Here is a 20836-nt window from a genome sequence, read left to right on the forward strand (position 1 = left end):
TTTGAATGTTGTTATAGCCAGGTTCCACTGTACAAGAACCAGCAAACTCTACTGACTGCGAACATGCATGACTAGTGCAGGCCCCAAAATGTTGTAGCATACTGCTTGTTATAAAAGTGTACAACACCCATGTGAAATTACATTTGTTTTTAAGTAGTTGCACAGGATTCTCTTTTTATTTTATTATTATTAGACCTGAAGAAGAAGACCAGTGATGATCAAAACTTAACAGCTGCAAACATTTGAAAGGTATTGTGTCTGTAAATAATATTGCTGAAATGTTAGACAATCACTAATTTCTTCTTTGACAATGTTATTTTCCTCTAACGAGCAAATTCTTTTCCACATGAAAAGAACAAATAATTAAGTACTCAGATGATACAATATGCTTAAATGAATCCAAATGTAAAAACTGTAATAATATTTGTTCTTTAATGTAAATAAAGAAGTGGTAATATAAGTAGTTTCTGATCATTTCTTATATAGCAACAAATATCATACATCCATATACAAAACAATATTACATATTTATAAGGCAACTATTTTCCTGGAGAAATGTGCAAATGAAACGGTTTTTTGTATTACAAACAATCAACATACCTTAGAACCATCTCTACCAGCTTTAGCTTTCAGTATTTCTTGATAAGTGACTCTTAAGTTTTCATCTGCTTTTAGACAGCCAGTGATAAATTCATGCCACATTGTAAGGCACTGAACACAAGGGCTGCAGATTTGTAAAGGTAAGGTGTCATCCTCAGAAACCTGCAACACACATAGTGAAAGAAAACATGGTATTAACACTAATGGTCTGGAAATTCATGTAGTTCAAAACACCCTTCCATTCTATAGCAGTTTAGGTTAAGTTGGTGTGGTGACAGGAAGGCCTTATACCAGAGAGGTGAAAACAAAAGAGGGGAAAGAAAACACCAATGTAATGTGAGCACACGCTTATCAAGAAATATGCACACCCAACATGAACAACTTTAAAGAAAAAAAGGACAAACAGAAGATGATTCAAGCATGGAACACTGTTCCAATAAATTTCTTCAGTACACGGACTTGAGTTTATTACCAGATCAACAATGTTGTAACAAGTAGTTGCATACGGTTAGATATCTCCAGCAATATTTTAGCAGAGCAGTGAGGTGTTTAGCTGTAACAGGTTATTTGTTCTTCACAGGTTTCTAGCTGATAAAGCTTTTTTTTATGATACACAAGAAAAATATCAAAGAACAGAAACATCTGGAAAGAAAGCTTTCCCTATGTCAAGCTTTTCAAATCTGTTCTCTGTTCAGTTAGAAAATTATGGTTCCAACATTAAAAAGCATATTTCCTATGTAAGGCAGAGTCCCATCAAGTTGAATAATGGAAGGAAGGTGGAGTTTAATGATCCATCTATAATGAGGACATCACAGAGACAGCACAGGCCCAGAGAATGACTCCCACACCCATTTTTCAGTCTTCTGATGCGGCCTGTCAAAATTTGCTCTCCTGTGCTGATCCTTCCCATCTTGGAATAGTACTTACACCTACTTGTATGTCATATATATTTCAACCTCAGTCTTCTACAATTTTTGCCCGCCTACTGTAACATCTAGTCCTACAGACATTGTTACCTAATCTCTTGACACTATGGCCAAGGAAACCACTGGTTCCATAAGCAAACATCGTCATACTGCACACCTTACTTAAAAGCTGGCTATAATAACAGTATAGTGATCCAGAACCAGCTCTATGTTGTACAATGGCAAAGTACATGTCCTATTTAGCACAAGACAGGTGCATTTTTGCACTACAATCTGTTTAGGGTTCCAAAAATGGCTGGATGGTTCAATCAACAAAGTCAAAGTCATTCTTCTCCCATCCCCTTTCTTCCTCTTTTTTTTACGAACTAGGTAAGAGTCCTATTTCTCATGACCTCCATTCTCCAACTTCTTACCTCTCTACAACCTGAACTTTAGTTGTATGTGTAGGTCTATGGACCCTGAACAACACTACTCACTCAGAGACCTTCACCTCCCCTACTATCCTCCATCCTCCAATGTCTCTGTCCCTCCTAAAAATTGTCACAGGTAACTTCCACCAGTGCCCTGACAATATTTCTTGGGCACTATATTTCTATTCCCTTCTTCTGTTAGCCTCTCTCTATTAAGCTCTTGCCTCTCTCTTCCTCTGGTTCTATCTTCATTTCATCTACTCCTTTTCTCACCCATCCATTCCATCCAAAACCACTTTTTTTTTTTTTTTTTTTTTTTTTTAGAGAGAGAGAGAGACAGGCAGTCTCTAGCTGCTGAGATCACACTCAACTCAGTAGTCATGTGTGTGCATGAGAGTTTGTTTGTTTGTGTTTGTGTGTGTGTGTGTGTGTGTGTGTGTGTGTGTGTGGGTGGGTGGGCGGGCGGGCGGGCGGGCGGGCGGGCGGGCGGGCGGGCGGGCGGGCGGGCGGGCGGTTGGTTGTGCGCTCGCGTGTGTGTATGTGCAAAGAAGGTTTTGTTGGCTGAAAGCTCATTTTTTGACAATCTTTTTGTTGTGCCTGTCTTCGACTCAGCATCTTCACTATATGGTGAACAATAAAGCGAGAACAAATGTGACAAAAAATGCTTCCTGTGTCCTTTTTCTGGTGTACATATTTTAGTAAGGATTCATTCAACCTCATGTATAGAAATAGAATAGTTGGAAAAGAATGATAAGTAACAATAAAATGTAGAAATCTGTCAAGTGAGATACAGTAAGGATAGAACAAGGTGGCAATTCATAGTGAAATGCTTACATTAGGAAACCAGAGAATTCACGAGCAACAGATAGTGCAGTCAAGAGATACAGTTGGAACAATTTAAAACAAAATGCACTATTCATACACAATTAGGAAGATGTGGTAAAAAAAGCTGTACTAGGGAGGAAAACCAGAAACAGATCAACACAATTTTAAAACATAAAGGAGAGGGCAAGGGAGGAAAAGGGGGTCAGTAAAGATGAAAACATATTATGAATGGAACAGGACACAAAGATATTCTGGGAAATGTTGGAAACCTGAGAAGTGAAAAATAAGCAGGAAGGGAGGAAGGAAGATTCAGAGTTTAACATACTGTTGGCAACACAGTTATTAAAGACAGAGCTGAGGCTCAGGCTGAGGAAAAATGGGGAAGAAAAGCAGCCATCTCAGCATTCACCTGTAATTATTTAGGGAAAACCTATGATGTCTGGATAGGAATACGAACTGCTGCCCTTCCAAGTACAAGTCTAGTTCCTACCACTGCACCACCATGTTTAGTTGAAAGAAGTAGGCTACAACAGAAGGGACTGTAAGTAAGTGTGATTGGTATCAAGCACATCTGGAAAGTAAGTTCTCCTTTCTTGGAGATGCATAATGTAGGTATTACAAACAATTTTCCCATTTCTAATTTTTCTCTATGGCTTTCAAACTGATAAATATAATTTAAAAAAAAGTTTTGACTGAATTCAAATAATGAGTAAACTTTGTAGTCTATCCATTATTGCCTCTCCTACAGTACTGCAAGCATTTATTTAAACTCTGGAATATAAAATTTAAGGTAGCAATTGTAGCAGATAACTTTGTTGAGCTTTTAAGGTAAAACTTATAAATAAAGAGAAGTATCTTTTCCAGATAACAATCTTCTGAATCACAAATGTGTAGTAAGAATAGACAGGATTTTCTTCACTTGTGAACTACGTAAGTTCTCAAAATACTTTTTTTAGTACTACTGTATCACTCTTCCCTCTGGTTTCAGGTTTCATTTATAATTACCTCAACTGGCACATATGCTTTTATTTTTGATGGTAAGTCATCAGTAAGTCCTTGTCCTCTGAATATGGGCATCATACAGCTGTTCTTCTTTGCACAAAATCTGCAGAGCTGATGAAACTGATCAGATGTTGCATCTTCATCTGGAGTTACAGATCTGTGGCATTCGACTATTGTTGTCTGCATGGTGATTAGCTGTACTGACCTGTAAACAACATTATTCTTGTAAACAGAAATGAACACTGTAGTAACTGTGTATGTTTTTTCAGTCTTCCAGTAACACAATTATATTCTTAGTTTCTTCCCCCCCCCCCCCCCCCCCCCAATTTATTTTGAAATATGAGAAAATGTTTCTATGCCGAAACTGTATTCCACAGCACACTTGAAAAAGGTTATGCGTAACTAATAGCATCAATTCCTATAAATATTATTATAATATTGATTAAAATTCAGAGGTAAAAGCAAAATTCTTAACTTAGAAAGAGCATGATTCAGTATAGCATTCACACATACTACAGCAAAGATAATACAACAGCTGACATAAAAATCCTGTGCTTTTCTAAGACAATTATTAAGAAGAATATTCTGTATGTGGAAGGTAGACAGTAGTGGCACACATCAACTGAAACTGCATATATAAGCACTATTCTGAATAAGAAGTCATTATAGTTATCTAAGTGTGATTTCTGCTTTTGCTTTGGTGGTCTACAAACAGCTTTTATATATTCATTATAGAGCACCAAAATATGTAATCGTCATTTCATCCAAACAGAGACTGTGACTTCAATATCTGAATGCCATAGCCAGATTGCACAGGAAATTTTTGATAACAATATTTTGTCAGTTAAGTACTGTTATATTGTCAGTGGAAGATACCTTCTGGATTTCATATTGTAACAGGCTAAGAGTCTTGTTTCTACATTTATGCCAATCCATACTCAAGTATATGGGAGTGTGGATCAGCTGGTAGAGCATCTGAGATACTTTGCACATTTGCAATAAACCCTTGTGTCCAGGTGGCACAGTGCTTAAAGCATGCCTAGTAAGCAGGACATCCCAGGTTCAGTTCCCAGCCCTGCACACATTTACACTCATTGCTGTTGATTCCGCATAGAGTCCTGATGCAGCTCATATCATTAGTTCCTTCCCTTTCCTTTCCTTTCTCCCCCATCCACCTACAATTTACATAGTATGTATCATTACAACTGTGGATTCCACTTTCTGTCTGTCCTTTCAGATATGTCCAAAAAAAGGAAAAAACACCATGCATTCATAAAGCTTTTACTTAGTCATGCATAACATTTGTCCTCATCACAATCCTTTTGTACAGCATATTTTTCCTAACCTGGGGTGTGTCAGGTGGTACAGTTTCCATTCTGAAACAGTTGTTAAATTAAAAAGGATTTATACAGAAATGCACTTAATATACTGGATTATTCTAAATGAAGGACCCATTTTCAAAAATTCTTATGTATTCAAGAACAAATACAAAATGAACAAGCTTTATACCAATGAAAAGAGGAAGTTTCAACCAAATTCGGTATTCAACCACCAACTCACAAAAGCGTTAGCCATTGGTTTAAGTAATTTAAATAAACTGGTTGTGTGTGCAAAGGAAAAAGCACAAGGCGACCGCATATGTCAGAGGATGGTATCCGACAGATTTAAGAAAGTTCTGTGTGCAGCCCCAGTAAGTCTACCAATAGAGCCAGTCGGGAACTTAAAATACCCCACCCAACTGTACAACTGTATGGGAAGTTCTGAGAAGGCGTTTGCTATACAAACCCTACTGATTACAACTTGTGCAGGCTCTCAACCCCAATGACAAAGCAAAGGGTCTCGCATTGTGTGCTTATGGGATAGCAAAAATGGAGGATGATGCATTTCTACAGGGTGTAATTTTTAGTGATGAAGTAATGTTCCATCTTTGTGGAAAAGTCAACAGACGCAATGTTCACATATGAGATATGGAAAATCCACATTCACCATTGCAACACGAAAGAGACTCACCAAACATCAACGTGTTCTGTGCCATATCCCATACAAAGGTTTATGCTGCAAGTTTCACAAACAAAGGAGCCCCCAAAGTGTCACTATCCAGCACAAATCTGATGTGAGAACATTACAGTTTAAGCTAAATTTTTGTGTCACATTCTTCTCCAGACTTTTGTGTGACATAAATAGTGATACCACAATAGATGGCTACTTGCCATTACTATAGACATGAAGTAAACTCCTCCAGCGACAACATAAAAATTATCTGGAAGATAGTAGAAAATCAGACAGGAAAAACAAATCACAAAAAAAATTTAAAGGTAGACAATGAACTGATCAAAGATGATGATGATAATATTTTTTTCTTTCCCTAGCAGATGATTCAGGTTTGAACGCTTCCTTAGCAGATAGCCTGCAGTTCCTAAGAATAGCCTAATAGCCTCCCAAAACAAGTTTGAGAAAATTCAACTGCATTCAACACCTCCAAAATGAAGTTTTCAATGTTATCGGCACCCTTATAAAATAAATCTTCACAAGGTTGAGATGAAATCAGTAGTAAAATAATGGACTGCTGTTCAGCTGAACAGGAATACATTGAGTTACTTGAGTGCTGAAGCTTTTCACAGTGGTCCTTTTCCAGAGAGAATTAAACATGCTATTGACAAGCCACTTCTCAAAAAAGGAGCCAAAAAAAGTTAGCTAAAGCGATTACTGATTCAGTGCATTATTGCCATTATTTTCAAAAAATCACAAGAAAATAACATACAATAGACTTTACACACTCTTAATACAGGAAAAAAAATCAAACAATGGAAAATCCTGGATGAAATGCAATATTGTGAAAAGGAAAGCTGCTACTCACCATATAGCGGGGATGCTGAGTCACAGTTAGGCACAACAAAAAAACTGTCACAAATACAGCTTTTGGCCAGTAAGGACTTCATCAAAATTAGACAACAAACACACACATACACACCCACGCAAACACAACTCATGCACACATTACTGCAGTCTCAGGCAACTGAGGCCATACTGCGAGCAGCACCAGTGCATGATGGGAGTGGCAAATGGGTGGGTTTAAGGAGGAGGCTGGGGCGGGGAGGGGAAGGGGGAGGGATAGTAGGGTAGGAGTGGCAGGCAGTGTCGTGCTGTTGGGGACCGCGCAGGGATGAGGTGGAAAGAGGGTAGGGCAGCTATGTGCAGTCGGGAGGTAAGGCGGAGGGCAGCGGAGCAGTGGGGAGGGGTGGGAGGGATAGTGGAAAAGGTGAGAAGTAAAGAGACTGGGTGCGATGCAGTAATGAGGGATGTGTAGTGCTAGAATGGGAACAGAGAAGAGACTGGAAGGGAGAGGACAATCACTTTTTATTGAGCCTACCTGCGACTCAGCATCTCCGCTCTTTGGTGAGTAGCAACTTTCCTTTTCACAATATTAATACAAAAAAACACACTCAGTTCCAAAGAATCTGGATTTCAAAAAGGACTGTTAGCTGAACAGGCTTCCATATCAGCTGTACTCATTATGCTATGAGTGGAGGTTGCAAGAAGTCACCCTTGTCCAGCTGTTAAGTAATTAAAAGTGAACCCCCCAATCGAAAATTTCACCATCTAAGGTAAGGCGTATTATTTGATTTCTGAACACTCAAAAGGTGCAACCAGAAGATATTTACTGCTAACTGAAAGCAGTCTATGGTGATAATGTAATGAATAAAAGAAATGTGAGAAAAGATGTGAAATTTCAACAATGTGCACAATGAAACTCTCCCAAGATGCCTATACTCAGCACAGAAGACCTGAAGACCGCAGTGGAAACAGAACATTGGAAGACAAGTGTGTAACTTTAAATGAATTGCACATTGTTTCCAGGCACCTCTTGTTCTTTGCTTGCTGACATTGTATTGCAACATGTTACGATGGGTTCAGCAACAACTGAGTGAGCAACACAAAACTCAGAGAATGGTGTCATCACTGAAATTTTTCACTTAACATCACACATATTGAGGGATAGAGACACTTATCTTGGTCAGGTTGTGACTGGTGATGAGATCTGTTTATCTCACATTAACTCACAAAGTACACACCAAACACTTGAGAGGCATCATCCATCGTCACCCAAAAAAACCAAGAAAATTCAGACAGACTCACTCAACACATAAGATCATGGCAATCATCTTTTGGGATCTTAGAGGTGTTCTTTTGGTGGATTTTATGCCAAAAGACACTACAGTCAGTGCAAATCATTGTTCTGAATTTTGAGAAAACTAAGGAGAGTGATTCAAAACAGAAGGCGAGGAATGCTTTCTGATGAAATTGCACTGCTTCATCACAAAGCCTACTCTCACACTGCTTCTGTAGCTCAAGATTTGCTGGGTCAATTTGGATGGGAAATTTTTGATAATCCATCCTGTACACTAGACCTTGCTCCTAGTGATTTCCACCTTTTCCCTATGATAAAACTGTTTTTGGAATGTAAATGTTTTGGAGAATGCACTTACCACCTGGCTTAATTAACTGGCAGCAGAAGAGCATAACAAGGGAATTCTGAAGCTCATGACCATATATGATAAATGTTTCTGAGTGTAGAAGGTGATTATGTACAGAAGTAGAGGAAGATTAATGTATGCAACAGATTTTTTTTCTCCAATGAATATTGTGTTTTTCATTTTGTATAGCTAGAAAGTCTTTATTTTCTTGATGACCCTCTTAGATTACAACCTCACGTGGAAAAGCCCTTGCCTAGAATTAATGAAGCATTTTGGTTGTCAGTATCCATGATTACTGATATAGATAATTTAAAAATGAAAAAACTAATTTATTCTGTACATTTTCACACACTAACGAGTTATGGAATCATTTTCTGGGGGAATTCAAGTTACAGGGATAGTATTTTCATAACACAAACGTGTGTTATAAAAATTATATCTGTTGTTAAGTCATGAACAATGAGAAGAGATGTCTTTTTTAAAAAAAGAAAAATAAATAAATAAAATGGAAGAAACATGTCTATTTTGACAATTACTTTACAATACATATATTAATAAATGTCCTGTCATTGTCAGTTTTTATCTCTTCACAAAAAACAGTGGAAATCATGAATATAACACCAGGATAAAAAACAGAGTCTATTAAGAGCACAAACAGTTCTCATTAGTACAGAACAGAATCAGCAACATCGGTACACACATATTTAACAATCTACCAGAGCACTTTAAATGTCATACAGATAATGTAGCGGCATTAAGACTAAATTAAAGAACTTTCTATTGGGTAACTTCTTGTACTCCATTAAAGACTAGTATCACAGAAACTCTTGAATTTAATATTTTAGGTTAATGTATGATTAGAATGAACACTGTAATTTGGTAATTTAATGTCACTTCACTGCATTGCTGATTGGTTGGTTGGATGATTAAAGGCACAAAACAACTACATCATCAATCCCTTTTTCCTTGCACAGACAGGTCTACATGACTGTAGATCAGAGATAGCCTACCACATAGAACCCAGGGGGAGAACACCTCATGTTCCTAAAACGGTCAACGAAGGCAAAAAATAAAATAAAAATGAAGAAGAAGAACAAGAAAGGGAGAGAGAGGAAGAAAGGCAAGCAAGGTGCCTCATCTATGGAGCCCCCAGAAGCCCCTGAAAGCAGAGTCCAATGAGGAGACATACATCCCCCAGTCCCTGCCATTATCTGAGGTAAACCAGTCAGAAATTGCCTAGCATATACTAGAAACACAGACAGGGCAAGAGGAGCAAAGAGAGACAAAAGATGAACAAATCTAACATACCACATAAGAGGAGCAAGAGGAGTAGACAAGAAGGCACAGTGAGGACCAGGTTGGACCACTAAGCCCAGAGAGCCGCAGCCAGGTCCAGGCAGAGGAGGCAACAGTGTTCTGCCAACACCTCAATGGATCGACAACGTTAAGTGGCCTTTCCTTAAAGAGAGTAGTGAAAGCCCCCCTTCATGTAAACTAAGTCAGTTGTTGACTCTCCCATGGTCAGCAAGATTAAGTGTCTGCTGCAGGGCAACCAGGTTGAGACAGTTCAGCAAAATGTGGACCACCATCAAATGGGAACTGCAAACAACAGTAGAAAGGGTCCTTGCAACGGAGGAGATGACCATGAGTAAACATGACCAGAGGAGTATGCATAGCAAATGCAAAGTTGGAAAAGGACAGTAGAGTCCTTGTGAGAGGTCTGCATGGAGGACCTCCACAGATTCATAGTCTCCTTTATCACCTGTAGTTAGAGTGGTGAAGTCAGAATGAGCCATTCCATATTCCTCAAACTTGATGGTATAATACCTATCAGAGGTCTGTTTCCAGAACACTGATCTCAAGAGTTGGTTTACTGGTAGCCAGTTTGACCAGGCTATCAGCAAGTTCATTCCCCAGGATCCTGACAGGGCCTGGGGCCCAGATGAAGACCACTGAGTGTCCACAACGCTCGAGGGCATACAGGGAATCCTGAATAGCAATGACTAAGGAATGGCAAGGGTAACACTAGTTGAGAGCTTGCAAATTGTTCACAGAGTTGCTGAAAATGAGAAAGAACCCACTGTTGCAGGAACAGATATGCTCAAGAGCATGAAAGATGGCTACCAACTCCAAGTGAGAACAATACAGCCATCTGGTAAGGAGCACAGTTCAATATGTCACATGTGAGTACAAGCAGAGCCACATGACCAGCAACCACCGAACCATCGATACAGACTATTTCTGAGCCCCAAGAAGCACCGAGGATGGAGAAAAGCACCGAGGATGGAGAAAAACTGATGGTGAAGGCCTTAGGAGGGACCCAGTCTTTCGTACTGTGTGAGAGGTCAAGACGAAGCTGTGGCTAAAGGATGCACCATGGAGGTATAAGTGACTGGGCCCAGAGAAGAGGTGGAAGAGCAAACAACTGGAGTTCAGAGAGGAGGGACCAGACGTGGATTGCGACAGTAATCTCTGATCTGGGCCGCCGTTGCAGGAGATGGATCTCCATGTATGGAAAGAGGAGATGGTAGTTCAGATGCTTAAGGGAGCTGGGTACTATACTTGACAAGCTGTTGTTGGCACCTGATCCACAATGGAGGAGGGCTAGCATCCACAAGTAAGCTGCTCACAAGTGTAGTTTGAAAGACTCCTGACACAAGTTGAACCCCACAGTGGTATCTCAGATCCAGTACCCATAATGCTGAGCATGATGACAAACTGTATGCCAGACTCCCATAATCAAGTTGGGATTTATCAGGGCTTTGTACAGCTGCAGACGGGTAGTTCGATGTGCATCCCAGTTGGTGTTACTCAGGCAGCGAAGTGTATTAAGGTGTATCCAGTACTTTTGCTTAGGCTGGTGCAGATGGGGAGAATCGAAGACCAGTCCTAAAAAGCGATAAGACTCCATTACATTGAGTAGTTGATTGTCGAGGTAAAGTTCTGGTTTTAGGCAATGGTACAACATTGCCAGAAGTGCATGACGTGAGTCTAGACATGGCTGAAAAGCAAAAGCTATGGGTGAAGGCCCACACCTGCACCTTTTGTGTGGCACCTTGCAGTAAACATTCACTGAGACCAATACCAGAGGAGCAACAATAGTGGCTAAAGTCACCAGCTTACAAGGAGGACAATACTGAGGACCCCACAGCTACTCCTAGCCCACTGATGGGTACTAGAGAGAAAGAGAGGGACACACAGTACAAAGCCCTGCAAGACCCCATTTCCTTGAACTAGGGGAGGGGGCAGGCGATGCACTGTGGGAAGCACTAACTCGAACCCACAAAGTACGGTGCAACAGGGAACTTCTGGATAAAAACTGGGAGTGGACCCTGGAGACCCCACTCATGCAAGGTGATAAGAATGTCAAGTCACAAGACTTTTGTAGGTCAAAGAAGACAGCTATAAGGCGTTGACAATGGGCAAAAGCTGTTCAGATGGTAGATGCCCGGTAAACCAGATTATCAGTAGTGGAAGGGCCTTGGTGAAAACCACCATGGGACGGAGCCAAAAGACCCCAAGATTCACAGAGCCAGTACAGACATTGGCTCACCACGCATTCAATAAACTTACAGAGAACACAGCTGAGACTTATTGGGTGGTAACTGTCCACTTCCAGAGGGTGCTTTTCCAGTATCAGTACTGAAATGATGAGGTTTTCTTGCCACTGTGATGGGAACTCACCCTTGCTCCAGATGTGGTTAAGGATGGTGAGAACATGACATAGACAGTCCACTGATAGGTGCTCGATAATTTGGTTGTGGAAGAGGTACAGCCATGGGGCTGTATCGGGACAGTTGGCTAGGACACTGGTGAATTTCCACTCATTGAATGGAGTTTGTGTGACTCCAGGTGGCATACAGTAAAAGGTAGTTGCTTTCACTCCACCCACTGTTATAGGACACAAAATGCATGTTAATAATTCTCATATGCAGAGGCTTGAGCATAATGCAGAGTAAAATGTTCAGCAATGGTATCTGGGTTAGCATAGACAGTGCCATTCAAGTTAATACCAACTACACCTGCAGCTGCCTGGTAACTGTAGAGATGTTTGTCCTTTGCCCAAACCTAAGAAAGGAAGTACGTGGGCTGATGGTTGAAACATACTGTTCCCAACATTCTTGTTTCCATCGTTTTATTACATTACGGACCTGGGCATGGAGCCGTTTAAAGACAACGAGGTGCTCCATCAATGGGTGACACTTATGGTGCTGGAGAGCCCACCTGCAATCCCTAATGACCTCTGCAATATCTGGTGATCACCACAGTACTGTCTTCCATCGAAGCAGGTCTGAGGATCAGGGGATCACCAAATCAGATGCCAAAAGAATGGCTGTAGTTGTATTCTGGTCACAGCAGAGGCAAAAGCACATCACTGTTGACAGCCCTTCTTGGCAGGCATCCATGGGAGTGACACTGATGGAGGGACAGGAAGATCAGGAAGTGGTCATTGCAATACAGGTCATTGTGGTCTCTCCAGTGGATGGTTGGCAGAAGACAAGGGCTGCAAATGGAAAGGTCAATGGCCGAGAAAGTCCCCTGCGCTACACTGAAGTATGTGGGGGTACCATTATTCAAGAGGCAAAGGTGAAGTTGTGCATGTAAGGTTTTGTGGTCTTTACTGTGGTGAGTTATCATGGTTCCACCCCTCAATTAGTTATGGGCATTGAAATCACCAAAGATTTGGATAGATAGGGGGGCTGAAACACCAATGAAAAAAAATGTTCTGAGACACATCACTGAGATGGAGGTAAAAACGCAGATGGTAATATCCTAAAATGCCGTTACCCGAACGGCCACAGCCTCCTAAGGTGTATGAGGGGTCCCAAAAGAAACCAGATTGTTGTCATAAAAAATTTATTGATGAAGCCTTTTACAAAAGTACTTCAGTTACCTTCAAAATACTCTCCATTACATGCGATGCCCTTGTCAAGTCTCTTTTCCCACTGTTGGAAGCAGGTTTGGAACTCTTCAAGTTTGATATTGTCCAGTGCCCTTTGCGAAGCTGTTTTTACCACCTCCACATCACCATAACACTCCCCTTTTAGCGTTTTTTTCATTCATGGAAATAAGAAAAAGTCACACAGGGTTAGGTCTGGTGAATAGGGAGTGTGGGGAACGACAGACCACCTCTGAGATGCCAAATAGTGGATTACTCGTAAGGCCGTGTGTGCTGGAGCGTTGTCGTGATGCAGAAACCAGTCACCTGATCGCCAAAGTTCCGGGCATTTCCTTCTCACATCTTCTCGCAGACGCCTTAAAACATCCAAGTAAAAGAGCTGGTTAACAGTCTGGCCAGGGAGTAAGAATTCCGGATGCACAATTCCACGAACATCTAAAAAGACAATGATCATCGTCTTCACATGTGACCTCACTTGCCTTTCTTTTTTTGGTCTGGGAGAGTTGGGAGTCCTCCACTGGCTTGATGCTTGCTTGGTTTCTGGGTCATAGCAGTAACACCAACTCTCATCCCCTGTAATGACTTTGTTCAAGAAGTTTGGATCATGTGCAATCTCTGTTTTCAAGTCCTGACACACATTCATGTGGATGGTTTTTTGCTCCTGTGTGAGAAGGCACAGAACAAATTTAGCAGCAACACATCTCATGTGCAAATCCTCACTTAAAATCTGCTGGCACGAGCTCCAACTGATTCCTGTCTCTGCTGAAATTTGGTTGATCGTTTGGCGATGATCCTCGTTGAGCTTTTGGCGGACCTTTTCAATGTTCTCCCCATTTCGCGATGTTGAAGGGTGTCCAGAATGAGTTTGGTCTTCAACACACATCTCACCACGTTTAGAGCACCCAAACCACTCAAAAACCTGTGTGCGGCTCATAGCGTCCTCCTGGAAAGCTTCCTGAAGCATTTGGTGTGTCTCCGTTGCAGTTTTTTAAAGCAGGAAACAAAATTTCACACACACTCTTTGTTCTTTTAAAGTTGCCATAACCGACTTCACAGAGGTAACCTGCCAACAGTCAGAGAAACACAATACCACACTTGCACGTTCAGCTCTACACTGCCGCCATCTGCACAGCTGTTTCATGAAGGTCTCTACTAACACCATCTACCGTGAGAACTCTGCACTACGTCTACGAATGGCAGCGCCCTCGGAGTCCAGTTTCTTTTGGGTCCCCCCTCATATTATGAGACACAAGTTCGCTATATAGTGTGTCCAGAACATATGTGCAACTCCGCCCAACACCCTGTCATAGGTGACATGATTCTTATAATAATCCCTATATCCACAAAGGGCCAGGGTCCATTTTGCTGGAAACCTTGTCTCCTGAAGGGCTATGAAGGAGGCAGCGGAAGTGCTTATAAGATGTCATAGCACAGCCAGGTGGTGTAAAAAGCCAGTACAATTCCACTGGAGAATAATGCTGTCGATGTACTGTGAAGCCATGAAGGGACCAAGGAGGCATGTTATGCCCTAGGTAGACTTGCTGACACTGGTTGAGGGATTATGGCCTCAATACATACTGGTTCCAGGTTCTGTTGTGTGGTGCGAACCAGGGCCTCAGGGGCTGCCAGAATCTCTGTTTCAGCCACAGGAGTGGAACAAGCTGGATCTGGTAGTGTGGGGGCTATCGGACTGTCCTTCTTCTTGGAGGACATTTTTTTGTCTTTCCTCTCCTTAGAGGATTTTGATGACTGTGAAGGCTTCTCTGAATCAGTTTCATGTAAAGATGATGACAGCAAAGCCCTGAGACCAGCAGCCTCTGGCTCCTTCAGCCACTGGTTGGTGTCCGGTTGCAGACAGGCAGAAAACTTGGAAGGAAGTGTCGTGAGGGACCCCTTCCTAGCAAGAGAATCCAGAGCAAGGTGACTCGTCTCTGACTGGGAAGTGGGGACCAATGTCCCTGGTGGGTGGGAAGCCATCGATCTCAAAGTAGGTGTGGGGGAGGCAGCAAGAGGGGAGCCCCCAAACATCAGAGGGACAGGCATGGCTGAGCAACCCTGAGGGCCCACTGTAGGTGTTGTAACAGGCGGGAGTACCGTCGTCAATGTGGGCAGTGTCATAATAGCATTAACTGCATTGAAAGAGGACTTTCCTTCCACAGAGACTGCTGGGGCCATATGACCACCAGTGGGAGATAACTTCATCTACTTCATTTTGCAGCTCAACCACCATGGTGTCATCCACTCCAAACAGGGCTTCTCCTCATAGGCATCACCCAGCCTCAGCAATGACTACCTGGCCAGTAATACTTTGGTTGGAGTCCCTATGCCCCACTCATGATGCGCATATTCTCCTTGCGTACATGAGGAGTTTTCAGCTCAGGCACCAACCATGCAATCTCTCCTTAGTCAGAGGGCTACCACCGGCAAGTACTTGATGACCGTCTCCCAACCATGCTGGTTAGAGATATATTACTTTATTAAAGGGAAGGGTGCAAAGATGGAAAGGTATAGAGGTGCAGCGGACACTGCATGGACAACCTCCCTTCATGGTCCACACTTATGGAGAATTTTGAAAATTAGTGGCAGGTGAAACCCAACAATGGAGACCATGTGTTTATTTAATGAAACATTGTAGAGAACACCAGAAGTGGAAACTTAAGTGCCAATCATAAATCAGGTCCAAGGAGGGTCTGCACCAAGAAAACCATATGAATGTAGAGGAATTGTACTCCTCATAACAACATCTACATGGTAATTATAAAGTACATGGAACATTTTAAAAAAAATCAGTATAGATAAATGTATCAACAAAAACAATATTTTTTAAAAAACTATAAAGCAACTCAATGGATGAAAATCTACTCACCAAGTGGCAGCAGAAGAACAAACATATAAGGGTATTGAAATCTGCACTTTCAGAGCCACTGGCACTTTCTTCTAACAGAAGAGTTGAAGTCCAGGAAGAACGGTGAAGGAAGGACTGGTGAGATTTAGGAAATGGGGAGAGTTTAGAATAGTCACCCACAATCCCAGGTCAGGAGAGACCTACCATATGGAATGAAAAGGAAAGACTGACTGTAGGGAACTGCACCAGATGAGATTTGAAAACTTGACACAGACGGGATGGGATGAGGAGGAAAGTCTGATTATCCAGCAACAAACAATGTAGAAATTTCCATGTAAGTTATTCAGATGAAGCTGTACAAACTGCAGCTCCTACAAGCTGTAAGCCATGGTAACCAAATACCCCATCTGCATTGCAAAATGTTCTTGAAAATGACTTCACAAGTAAATTAACCTTCAGTGACAAAGCATCTTTTAATTTCTGGAAAAAGTCAACACACACAACGCATGTATAAGGGGGACAAAGCACCCATATGCAGCTATTCAACACACCTCCGATTCTGAGAAAGTTAATATGTTCTGTGTGGGCCCAACAGGAAAGTACATGGGCCCTTTTCCTTTACTGTCAGAACTGTAACTGGTCTCACCTCTCCTGATACACTGCAATTGTGGCTCAAGCCACAACTTGAAACTGGTAGAAGGGATTTCATCATTCAACATGATGATGTCACTCTACATTCTCCCAGCTGTGTACAAGGTTACTTGAATGAGACATCACGAAGTCCACCTCTACTACAGAACTTTGTACACTTGTGACACCACACTGCAGCAGTTGTTCTTACTGTCACTCCTGTATCAAGGGTCAGGTATAAGCATAACTGGATTACCATTAGATGTGTATCATGTGATGAAGAGTGGACACAGAAAATCTGTAATTGTAAAACACTTTTGAGGGTTTGTCTTTCACATACTGTATCATTTGTTATATTGCTCATGGCCATTTATCTGTATCAGTATTTTGAATTGTTACAATAATTCTCATTTATTGTTCTGCATCAGTTGCACATTTTTAAAACTAAATATGCACAGTCTAACATTTTACAATAAGTAGAAAAGACAAGATCTGTAGAAAAATGTATAATTTACCTAAGTAATTGTGCCAGCACTCCATCTTGATTACTCAGAACCACATATCAGAGCACTGTGTTTTGCTACACTAACAGTGTAGAACAATGGGTATATAAAATATAAACAGCGTAAAATAGTGAAATTATGAAATGGAACAAAATCTGGGCATTGACAGTGGGCAAAGAAGGCAAGGGAAGAGGGGTGGGGAAGGGACGGATAGTGGCAGGGATGATATGGGTTTAACAAGAGAGGGTCTTATACTTAAAGCGCAAAAAGTCAATAATGTAAAAAATCTTCTGTTACAATACCAGAATGGTTGTGTAAAACTGTAAAAGGGGGATAAAACAGTAGATTATAAAAGTGGAGATAAAGTAGCGAAAATTGAATTAGTATCTGAAGATACTGAAAGTGTGAAACTTTGAAAGTATAAAGTCATACTTTCTTATTATAAAAATAAAATTTTATAAAAATTTTAATTTCATTTTACACAGTCATTCTGATATCTTAACAGAAACTTTTTTATATTATTAACGTTTTGCAATTTTAGTACAAAAACCGTTAGCAGCTCTGCCTCCATCCTTCCCTTCCCCACCCCGTTTCCCTTGCCTTCTCTGCCCACTCTCAACCTGCCCCCCTCACTCCAATTTCATAATATCATCATTTTATGCTGTTTACATTTTACATACCCATTGGTCTACATGATTAATGTTTCAATGAGTATTTTTACATAATTATACATTCTATAGCTTCAGCATGACTCTCTTGTTTAACTCCACCAGCCCCTCCCTGCTTTCTTTCCCATCTCCCAATCAGCCTCAGTCCATTTTCCATTCCCCCCACTGCCCTACCTCCAACATATACCTATTTGAAACAGAGGCTGCAACTTCAAAACACAGTTCTCTGATATGTGGTTCTGAGTACACAAGATAGGTTGCTGACATGACTACCTAGGTAAATTCTATGTTTATTTACAAATCTTGCTTTTTATACTTATTGTAAAATATTAGATGGTAAACATTTAGTTTTATTTTGTTTTGCATCTGAAGATGATCCAGGGTGATCAAAACATGTAATCTAATTAAAAATGTGCAACTGACATGGAACAATAAATGAGAATTATTGTAATTATCATGTAGAATATAGTGGTTTTGAATTGTTTCACGGACTTTATGACATAGCACCAATGTGAACTTTCTCCAGTTCTGCAGTAATCTCGTCAGTTTCAAACTAAACATCTGTAATGATTTGTTATGGCAGATATGATCATCTTGCAACAAAGTGTTAAAGTGCACATTCGAGTCCACAAATGGCACTTGCAGTCAAGTAAGTAGAAGCATGAAATTCAAAACTGTATGGCTTTTATGCCAGAATGGAATTCAATTCAATGTATTTGTGAATTGCCATACTTTAGTTCTACATCAGCTTGTGGTTTGGAATCAGTATATGCTTCCTGTTTGCCACAAATTATCTGTTATGGGTCAACATTTACAATGTAACAACAAACTACTGATGATGAGAAAACCTCTGAATCAAGCAGGTGCTACACTCCTCAAAAAATAATTATTTTCTTCCACTCATTCATGTTGTTCTTTCTTGTTTTCACTGATTAAAATATAATTAAAATTCATTACATCCTGTCAAGAGGGTGGTTCCTGACTGCAGATTGTTTTCTTCTTTTTCAACAATGAGGGGAAGTCTAGTTGCTGCAACACTGAACAAACATTTTCAGCAGTAATGTAGAGCAACTTCCTGAAAACAAAACACAAATACACCAAGATAGCTGGTCTAGAATTCGAATCTAGCTCCATTTCAATATTACTACTGTGAAACCTCAAAGTTAACTATTAGGCGTTGAAGATGTTACAGGAACAGATTTGAAAGAAATAATTATTTGCATATATTTATACATTACCTGTTACTTATTAATTAATACACAATCAGCTTTGTTCAAGATGTGATTATTGTGACAGTGTACATCAGTTACAGGGTTCTTTGAGTGTTTTTTGTTAGCTCATTCATTAGGCGACACTATTGCAGTCACGAAGCTTTCTCTTAAGAAAGATAGTTATCTTCAATTGTAGCTGTTTTCAGTTAATGAAGTTTGAAAGTAAACATTTAGATCCCAATGCTACTTCTCATATACAATATGCTTTTGTTGTTTGATAAAATTACCAATGGCAATGTAATATTTGAATAGTTTTAATCAGTTTATGTGACTGTTCTGAACCACTGTCAGTGTGCAAAAATTAATGTGATGTTGTGCCATAGATTAATTAGTATGGGAGAAACTTGTAAGGACTGCAGGTTGGTATTTTGTTGTGGTAATTGTAGCTGGGAAGCCAAGAGAGTATCAGATGAGGCTCTCCCATGGGACTGTAGAGTATGTAGTGGAATGGGGAAGAAGGATTTGTGCTCTTCATGCAAAACCAGAAATGGCATATTCTAAATTAGATGGGCTGAAGGGGGAAAGAGACAGCAGGAGCTGAGAAAAGGCGACAAGCAATAAGTAAAGGGGGGGGGGGGGGGGGGGGGAACACTCAGGAATCACATTTCAGATTCCGGTTAGCAATCAGTTCAACTTCTTAAGAGCCTCAAACAGGGTTTGAGCACAGCAGGGTGCAGCAGATTCACAGAAATAACTTTAAGCCTTGGTTGGTTGAAAAGTCAAGTACAAAGAAGAGTGTCCTGCTGCTAGGTAGTATTCACAGGAGGGATGTAGGCCAAGTGTTACATTAAAAGCTAGGTGCAAAATACCAGGTCATAGGCATTCTGAAATATATTGCCAAGGTTATCCAGGTAACAGGAAACACAGGAGCTTTGTGCAGGGATTTGGATGAAGAGGATCAGTAGGTTTGTTTATAAAAAAAAATAAATCTTCTGCTACTAGTCACAAATTTTCTTTATTTTACTTTTCGCACGATGTGTTTCGAGAAATAATTCCCATTTTCAAGTGTGTTTTTTTGTGTGTATTAAACCATTTCTTTTGATGTTGTCAGTGTGGGTGAGTCTGCTTCATTTCGTTGACTTTTACTGCAATACATAAGAAACATACGATTTTTTAGTTGGGTATCAATTCTTTTTGTGAAATTAGTGGCGAAATTTAGAAGCATTTGTACTTACAGTTTTCTAATGGTCCATTTGTGCAGAACCTCACACACAACTTGTTGTACACTTCACACATCGAAAATATCTTATATAAACAAAACAGTTACAAAGATCTTCTTACAGGTAGTCCACAGAGATAACATTATAGGCCTTCCACAGATTATGATATGCTTTGGAACAGAGGTTATTTATCTTAACAATCTGGCTAAAAATTACTTATATTGATTTTACAATTGTGCTTATTTCTATGTTTTACTATTTTTATTTAAGTATATTATTGAAATATCTGAAGAAATTCACTCTTTCACTTTCAAGTTTGTCATTTAATATTCTATCTTCCTATTTTCTGTAATGTGACTATATTTCCAGTTCTTCAAGCAAATCAATTTTATGTCCTTTATTTAGTTGGTGGAGTACTTTGACATTTTGCTCTATTTTTTCAAATGGGTGTCCAGTATTGTGTGTGTGTGTGTTGCTATTGCTGGTGTAGTGTGTTTGTTGTGTGTGTATGCTCTAATGTGCTCTGTGTACCTGGTGTTCAAATTTTGGCCTGTTTGTCCAACGCAGAACTTGGTGCATTCCTGGCATGTTACCGTGTATATTCCAGAGACTGAATATGGA

At 40.3% G+C, this 20836-nt stretch overlaps 1 protein-coding gene across 2 annotated transcripts in view; it reads right to left on the reverse strand.

Moving 5' to 3' along the window:
- The window catches only part of LOC126258921 (zinc finger protein ZFP2-like), a 78680-nt gene that overhangs the window by 51723 nt on the left and 6121 nt on the right, over positions 1-20836 (reverse strand). For both annotated transcript variants that reach the window (XM_049955681.1, XM_049955680.1), the window contains exons 2-3: positions 3767-3968; positions 601-762 (exon numbers count right to left, since the gene is read on the reverse strand). In XM_049955681.1, the coding sequence (XP_049811638.1) occupies positions 601-762; positions 3767-3949 (345 nt within the window). In that variant the 5' untranslated portion in view covers positions 3950-3968. The remainder of the gene's footprint in view (positions 1-600; positions 763-3766; positions 3969-20836) is intronic.

Source organism: Schistocerca nitens, chromosome 1 (genome assembly GCF_023898315.1).
Source record: "Schistocerca nitens isolate TAMUIC-IGC-003100 chromosome 1, iqSchNite1.1, whole genome shotgun sequence".
NCBI classification, from domain to species: domain Eukaryota; kingdom Metazoa; phylum Arthropoda; class Insecta; order Orthoptera; family Acrididae; genus Schistocerca; species Schistocerca nitens.